General features: G+C 36.3%; 1 protein-coding gene across 1 annotated transcript; it reads right to left on the bottom strand.

Annotated features, from left to right (window-relative positions):
- Positions 1-5,381: 5,381 nt before the first annotated feature.
- LOC100792386 (anthocyanidin 3-O-glucosyltransferase 5) lies at positions 5,382-7,053 on the bottom strand. The gene has a single exon (XM_003527192.5). It carries the CDS (start codon positions 6,989-6,991, stop codon positions 5,549-5,551), a length of 1,443 nt encoding a protein of 480 aa, XP_003527240.1. The 5' UTR covers positions 6,992-7,053; the 3' UTR covers positions 5,382-5,548.
- Positions 7,054-8,749: the final 1,696 nt, after the last annotated feature.

Below are 8,749 nucleotides of genomic sequence, written 5' to 3'. Positions count from 1 at the left end.
TTTACGTCCAATTAGAGACAAAAGGAAAAGAAGGAAGAGTGTTAAAATATTTTTAGATTGAAAATGATGTCATGTCTTTTATGGAGTTAAGAGAAAGAAGATGAAGGTATTTTAGACATAATTTTTTATTAAAAGTCATGTGATTAACATGTGCCTACTTTCTGTTAAATTATTAAAAGGCGTATAGGAGAGAGGGGATCTGGGTGTAATGTGAAATAAACGATTAAGGGGTTTTTTTTTGTAGGGTGCAAAAAAAGAGAAGTTTCAGGTGCAATTTGGAAAAAACAAAGGGGGTGCGAGTGTGAGGAAGAAGATTAGAGTATTTTAGATAAAAAGTTTCATTAAAAGTCATGTGACCAACATGTGACTAATTATTGTTAAATTATTAAAAGATATTTTGGAGGAAGGGGGTCTGGGTATAATGTGAGTTAAACAACTAAGGAGTTTTTTTTGTAGGAAACAAAAAAGGAGGGATGTCGGGTGCAATTTGGAAAAAACACAGGGGTGTGAATGTAATTTACTCTTTTGTATATTACCATGGTTGATGGTTGTGGCCCTTATGTCACAATTTGTTTTCCACCTGAGTGTTCTTTTATTCATGTTTTGGGCTCCACAGGGTGTGTGGTGTTTTTTTTTCTTGTTCAATGTTTTTTATTTATTAAATTAACATTATAGTTAAAGTGGGTGTTACTATGTAAAGGAATTATTTATTTGTTGTTATTTTTATGGTTGTTGTGTGCATTGAAACATGGTTTTTGTCTTATTATTGTCATTTTTTTAGGCCAACTGAAGAACAAAAAGTGAAATTAAAAATTCACATGGTGGGATGTTCATCTATTAACCCTTTACTTTGTATATCAATGGTGACATTGAAGAATAACAATGGGCTTGGGATGTGAATACCATGTAATATATTGAATTGGGATGTGGGATAGTTGGCCACAACAAAAGGATATGTAAAGGCAAGACAGATGCTAATAGGAACATTCCCAAAGGGGGGGATAAGGTAAACACTACTTGCAACCTATATTTAAAGTGTATCAAACGAGTTTATTCAATTTTACATTATTTGCTTTGAATTGTAACAAAATTTAAAGAGAAAATCAGCATCTACCACAAATGTTGTAAAAAAGAAACAAAAAAATGTTTCTACAAGTGGGACCACAATTGTAGGAACTAAAGGAGGTGAAACTACCAATCTAACTCAAGAATCAATAATCGATTAATAGAGTAAAGATGGAGAAATGAAGCAAAATTTCCGCCACAATTGGATTCTCTGTTGAAGTTTTTTGGATGTTGTAGTTAAATTTTGTGGCTGTTTTTTGGATGTTCAAGTTACTGTTTAATGATGCTATGTAATGCACTCTTATGTAATTATCTTTTGCATTGTATAAGGATGGTGTTTTGGTACATACTTGTACAAAGACCATTTTTATATAGTAACATATATATTAAGTTCATATTATACTTCATTTCAAGTGTCTCATATTATAGTTGATTTGGAGACACTCATATGACCACAACTCATTAAAACTATAAGTAGTTTTTAAAAAAACGTATACAAATTTTCAATGAAAAGTTTGTTGTCATGTGTAGTAAGCCTCGGTAATTTCACCACCCTAATACATATGACCTGTAACTAACTAATGAGAAAATAACAGAAGACAAAAGTAACTACTCTAACAACTTTTAACATTCATTTACATTTGATTTATCATCTAAAAGTTCACATGTACACATTTTCCTTCTTCCTATATCTAAGTATCTACACGACATTACATCAATCTTTTCATTTCTTTAACGACCAAGGAACTTGCTTGGTTTATTCTACAAGGTACGAGCACACATGTTCTTGAAGTTCTTCCACATGTTTCCTAAACCCAACATCACTTTTCTTAAGCTCCTTCACCACCTGCAGAGAATTTGCCCTCTTTCTGTCCAAACAAAATTGCACCATGAGATCAATATAGGTCCATTAAGTAATTTTAGCTACTGCACAAGCTAAAAAATGAAAATCAAACAAAACTGAACACCAAATGAATATCAAAGCTGAACACCAATAAACTTTTCTTTCATTAACATAACCATTAAGTAATTACATACAATTTGCACACTAAAACTGATGGCAGCATAATACACCTCATACACCTTAATTTCGTCCTAAACCCAAACCACAAATGCAATGGATTACTATTACCGCCATTACATCACATTCCCTTGCTACATAATAAAAACAGCCATAAGCAAACAGTGACCCAAGATAAAACCAATCCAATCCCTAAAATTTTTCCCTTCATTTTCATGTCACTGATCTTGGTTTGCAAACCTTTTTCTTTGACCTTCAATTCATCAACCTTCTTCATCAATGCTACAATGATCCTTTTCTCACGATTATTGACAACTAGAACATGCCACTCAAAAAATTGACACTCTTTCCTACCTGTAACCTACATGGGCAAAATAAACACAAAAATCAACACACAAACCAAAACAAAACCAATACTAAACATTATTCCTTACCTTGTATAAATCACAACCATAAAAATGCCTCCCTAGATTATCCTCAGTTTGTGATATCACCAGTGGAGCCTCTACGTTAACAAACACATCACGCGAGTTTGGGACTCGTAGTTGCATGATGATGCACTCCTTTCCATGGGAACGGTGCTGACGAGGAGGTGGAAAATGCAATGAGGAGGTTGCAAATGCGACGAGGAGGTTTGGAACACGACGACGAGGTTGTGAATGCAATGAGGATGTGACAAACGGGACGAGGAGGTGCCAATGTGACAAGGAGGTTGCTCGGTTTGGGTTCCAAGGGATTAGGGATTTTTGGTAATGTGTGCTGGATCAAGTGGCCTTAGAATAATTAAGAAGGGAGGTTGAATTAATTATTCCTAAACATTTACTAATTAAAAATTTACTCTTCTAAGGCTTTTACTACGTTGTTAAGTAAATGAAGAATAGAAAAGAAACTTAACCAAAAGTAAAAGCGGGAATTAAAGTGCACAATGGAAATTAAAAGAGTAGAGAAGAAGGAGACAAACACACAATAGTTTTTATACTGGTTCGGCAACAACTCGTACCTACATCTAGTCCCCAAGCGACCTGCGGTCCTTGAGATTTCTTTTCCAACCTTATAAAAATCCTTTTACAAGCAAAGATCCACAAGGGATGTACCCTCCCTTGTTCTCTTTGAACAACCTAGTGAATGTACCCTCCATTAGAACTGATCCACAAGAGATGTACCCTCTCTTGTTCTCAGTCAAACCCAAGTAGATGTACCCTCTACTTGTACCACAAAGGATGTACCCTCCAATGTGTTAAGACAAAGTTCTTAGGCGGTTAAACCTTTGAAACTTTGTGAATGGAGATACAAAAGAATTCTCAGGCGGTTAGTCCTTTGAAATCTTTTGTATTTGGGAAAGGGAAGAATCAAAAGAATTCTCAGACTGTGTCGTTTTGAATTCTTTGACAAGGGAAAAGGGAGACACAAAAGAATTCAAGCGGTTAGTCCTTTGTTCTTTTGGAAAAGGGAGAAGAGAGACACAAAAAGAATTTAGGCGGTTAGTCCTTGGCGAATTCTTTTTGGCAAAGGGAGAAGGGAATGAAAAGAATGAATAGCACAAGTTTTCAAGGTTTAGAAAACCAGAAAACTTTGGAAAGCTTTTTGAAACAAGGAAGAAGAAGAAGTTCAAAGAGACTCAGAAATCAATGTGAAAAAATTGCTTGTGTAAAGAATGAATTGGAAAAGATAGATGTGTAGATTAATGGATTGGATTGATGTGAAAATGCAAAACAAAGCCTTGCTTTTATAGACTCTTCATGTTTGGTCAAGTGAACCATTAGAAGAGTCATGACTTTTAGAAAAACTTAAAACCAATTTGAAAAAGTCAAAAACTATTTGAAGAGTTACACCTTTTGATTTGTTCAGAAACTATCACTGGTAATCGATTACCAAATCAATGTAATCGATTACACAAAGCTTCTTTGTGAAAGAATGTGACTCTTCACATTTGAATTTGAATTTCAACGTTCAAGCACACTGGTAATCGATTACCAAAACATTGTAATCGATAACAACATTATGAAATCAATTGGAACGTTGTAAATTCAGTTGAAAACTTTTTTAAAAACATTTTGCTACTGGAAATCGATTACATCAATATGGTAATCGATTACCAGAGAGTAAAAACTCTTTCGTAAACAAGTTTTGAGAAAAATCCATGTGCTACTCAGTTTTTTAAAAAACTTTTTCATACTTATCTTGATTAAGTCTTCTCTTAATTCTTAAATCTTGAGTCTTGAATCTTGATCTTGATTCTTGGAACTTGAATCTTGAAACTTGATTCTTGTTTCTTGAAATCAAATTTCCTCTTGAACCTTGAAGTATTCTTGAACTCATTCTTTGATTCTTAAGATCATCATCTTTGTTATCATGAATTGTTCTTGATCTTTGAGCTTTTTGTCATCATTTTTGTTATCATCAAAACTTTTTTGAATCAATCTTGATTCATTATGAAGCTTGCTTCTACAATGTGAAGGTTAGGAATTTGGGGGTAATGACATGGTTTGGGTTTACGAGTTATAGGGAGAAGCCTACGGGTCTCAGAAATGGATGAGGTCATTTTTTTGGTCTTAAGTATTAATAACTAGGATAATTACTGATGATGGTTAATTTTCATGTACCAATTAAGCATGAATACGTGGCTGTCAATATTTTTTTTCTAAAAGTCAACGTCCAATTTTTACTCTAGGAACTCATCAAATAGTTAATTTAAAAAAAAAAGACTATGCTGAATTAAAAAATAAAAAGATTATTTTTACAATTAAGTCATTCTAAATTTGTTTCGCATTTTAAATTTGTTGCTTAAACTCTTAAATATTCAAATATAAGTTAATAATTTGGAAATTTAAAGTAAAAATAAATAACAGAGGCACCATGATTACCAAATTTTGAAAATAAAAACAATTAATTAACTTCAAAAGATACTTTGAGAAAATCAATTTTTGCACAATCCAAAATACAGAGAATAAAAACGTAAGTAAACCTTATTTTATACAGTAATTAACATTAGCAAAGACAATTACTGCTAAAGAATGTTGTAACAACTAGCAAGCACCAAATTTTCCACACTGAATGTCTCATCAAACATGCATCAATTCTTCCGCGTCTCATATTTTGTCGCAAATTGATTAGGCATAGCATCCAATCTATTATTAAAGCAACATTTACATAGCTAATTGGATCGTTAAATCGGATGCTCTATCATAATCCCAACGGGAATAATTGCCCGGTTAGGATGTGTTTGAAAGAAAAAATGAAAATAATAATAAAGAAAAAGTTTACATTTTTGTCGTCAGATTCACATTTCGTATAGTTTATTTTAAATTAATTTTTTATTTATTTTATTCTTTAAACCAAACACAACATTGGAACATGAAGCCTGTTGAGTCTCATCGCTCATCAGCTAGCACCTTGAGAGAAGCAAAAGCTGTAACCAGATAAAAAAAATCTTATAATGATACATATCAACACTTGTACTTTTTATCCTTGAATTGTTTTTGCCACGTGAGAGAGAGCAACATAGGACGAACCACCTTCCGACAAAGCATTCACTGCACTTCGTTGCACCTCTTTCACTCTCTCCCTTATGCCATTGCTCTTCACATTTTCATCACCCTGAAGAACCTCCCTCACCATCCGCGCTATCTCTTCCCTACGCACAACCTTCTTCGTCGGCAACACCGTGGTCCTCACCGCAAGGCCCAACTCCTCCGCCAGCAACGTCGCGTTCATCCTCTGCTCTGCGTACAGCGGCCACGCGATCAAGGGAATACCATTCGTTACGCTCTCAAGCGTCGAACCCCATCCACAATGCGAAAGAAAACCCCCAATAGAACGATGCTTCAGTATTGTTACCTGTTGGGCCCACTCCGGAACCAACAGTCCCACTTTGCGGGTTCTCGATACAAACCCTTCTGGCAAATACTTGGCCACCTCATCAACCCCATCACTCCCAGTAGTGAAAAACGCAGCGTCCGCAGTTCCTTCCATGGGCGCGCGCACCACCCAAACAAATCTCCACTCACTCAACTCCAGCCCCCAAGCCAATTCCGTCATCTGCTCATACGACATCGTTCCTCCGCTCCCAAACGACACGTAAACCACCGATTCGCTCGGTTGTTCATCGAGCCACGTCAGCAGCGACTTAGTCACAGAACTTGTTTCTAACTCCGGTTCCCTCACTAAAGGTCCCACAGCATATACTGGAATGTTCATATTCAGTGCCTCACTTAACAAACCTCCCTCCCTCAACGCTTCAAGGTCTTTACGTTGAAGCTCCTCCCACGTGTTCACCAAAATGCCGTCGCTTTGCGGGATCCCCTTCCCTACTCCAAGATACTCTTTATACTCTCTGTCGTTCCGGTCTAGCATCTGGTCCACCACGTCCTCCGGTCGAACCGGGTTGCAACCCGGGATTTTCAACGCTTCCTTTTGGTCAACGTATTCCCCTTCTATTTTCTCATCGAGAATAGGAGAATACACGAGCAACGACAGGAACCAAGCCTGTGATGCCACGTAGACGTAGTTTGGAATGTTGAGTTTCCTCCCTATTGGAATAGCCTCGGTGCCGAATATGTCAACTATGAGTGCTGAGGGGCGAGGGGTAATTTCGGAAAGAATGGATTTAATGGTGGGTAGGGCTTGGCGCATCATGACGCAGAGGCGCGTGAGCATGCGGTCGTTTTGGTGGATGAGGCCGGTGAGGTCTGGTGAAGGGATGTTGATGACGTTGCAAAGGGAGGGTGTGAGGGCTGAGTTCAGAATCTGAGTTTCGGCGCGTGAGGTTTGCGAAGTAACCGCGAGAACAGTGACTTTGAAGTTGTGGTTAAGAACGAAGCGCTTCCCAAGCTCAATCGTTGGGATAAGATGACCCAGACCAGGGCTCGAGAGAAGAGCCACGTGAGTGGGTTTTTGCAGTTCCATGGAGCAAAATTTTGAGAAACAATAAGCTATGTGCTTGGGTTTTGTTTGTGTGTGGCTTTGTATTGTCTAACTGGCTAGCTAGTAAGTCTTATATACTATGAAGCACCCACATTTTACGTAACCGACACAAGTTCGTATCAGGATTCGACATCAGCACGACACTTCTATTATATTTTATATTTTGGATTACAGGTATTTACATGTTGGTGTCAATGTTATCTTTAATATCGGCTTATTATATTATACAGCTTATAAACTTAAGAGTAATATGAGTTTAAGTAAGAAAGGTGCAGGAGAAACGTAAGTTTTAATTAATTAATAATAGAAAAATATGTTTATAGTAGTACTGTCGATGAATTTAGTGTTATATTAATATATTTTTATGAACAGTGTTATATCATAATGTTTGAATTTAAATTTAAGATCTTATTTAAAAAAGACATGAGTCTAATTTTATTTAAATACATCAATTTTATGTTGATTAATGGAATATTTTGTTAAATAATATATTAAAGTTTATTATTTATTTTTAATTAAATATAATATTTATGATATATTTAGAAAAAATATGTTAACAGTGTCTTCCATAGATTGGTCAACAATGTTGTCGTAAACGTTTGTGCTTCTGGATAGGAAAAAATCCACAGATACCTCTCTTGATGTAAACACACCAAGAAATTAATAGAGAAGAAAAATAAATATTTAATATAATTGATGATAAGATATATGACAAAAGATAGAGATAAAAATAATAAAAATCAGCACTATTTTGGAAATTAAAATCATATAGTGTAGCAAAAGAAAGGAAAATATATACAGGGATTACAATTCTACAATATAATCAACTACAAGATTTTTTTTTATCTATTTCTTTATTCCACCCATGCTTCCTTTAGGTTTGTGGATTTGCTAGGGACACCCAACAAATTTTCAAAATCCTAAAAATGCCCTTAAGCGTTTTTGTTCTTTAAAAACAACGCTCTTCTGTTGACACTCTCGAAAGAAGTTCTTTCGCGGGATTCCACAGAAAAACTTTCTTCCACAGTTGTCATGTCAACTACGGAAGAACCTTCTTTTGTAGAATCCCACGGAAGAACTTCTTCCGCGAGACAAACTGCAGAAGAATTGTGGAAGAAGGTCCTTCCGTGGAATCCCGTGGAAGAATTTCTTCCGCGAGTGTCAACGGAAGAAGGTTCTTCCGCTGGAGTCCACGGAAGAAGGTTCTTCCGTGGATTAATTAGTTAAAATATTTTTTTAATTTTAAGATTATTTTGTGTTAGTTAAATGATTTTTTCTTCTCAGAAGTCGACCACTGGCCGATTCTTCTACGCACCGCATGATATGTGTCGGTCACATTTTTCCTCAATTTTTTTACAATAAAATTAATTTTGAACTCCTCGTTCTTCACAGTTACACACACTCCACTCACACACTTCTTCCTCTCTCCATTTCTCTAACTTTGAGCATGCAATTGGCATTGGTCTCATTGCATTCTATGTAGAAATGACGAACAAGGCCAAAGGAAAAGGCAAGGAGGTCGCCGGAAAAGGTTCTACCGGCAAGCGCAAGGGTGCCTTCGACGATGACAAGACCGGTGGCGGTCGCAAGAGAAACAAGCGAGGTGTCCTTCAGTTTTTTCTGACGACGAATTAAATGTCGCGCCAAGAAGGATGGACATGCCAGATAAGGGCCAGAGTAGCAGCCCACGTGTCGTCCCTAAAGAGGGAATGTTGGCCTGAAACTAACTTTTTTGAGTTT

The sequence above is a fragment of the Glycine max genome, chromosome 6 (assembly GCF_000004515.6).
Source record: "Glycine max cultivar Williams 82 chromosome 6, Glycine_max_v4.0, whole genome shotgun sequence".
Taxonomy (NCBI): domain Eukaryota; kingdom Viridiplantae; phylum Streptophyta; class Magnoliopsida; order Fabales; family Fabaceae; genus Glycine; species Glycine max.
Note: the sequence above shows the minus strand (reverse complement) of the source record. Positions and strands in the feature narration are given on the sequence as shown.

Excerpts from the sequence above, each read along its gene's own strand:
- LOC100792386 (XM_003527192.5), bottom strand. The coding sequence starts at position 6,991 with ATGGAACTGCAAAAACCCACTCACGTGGCTCTTCTCTCGAGCCCTGGT.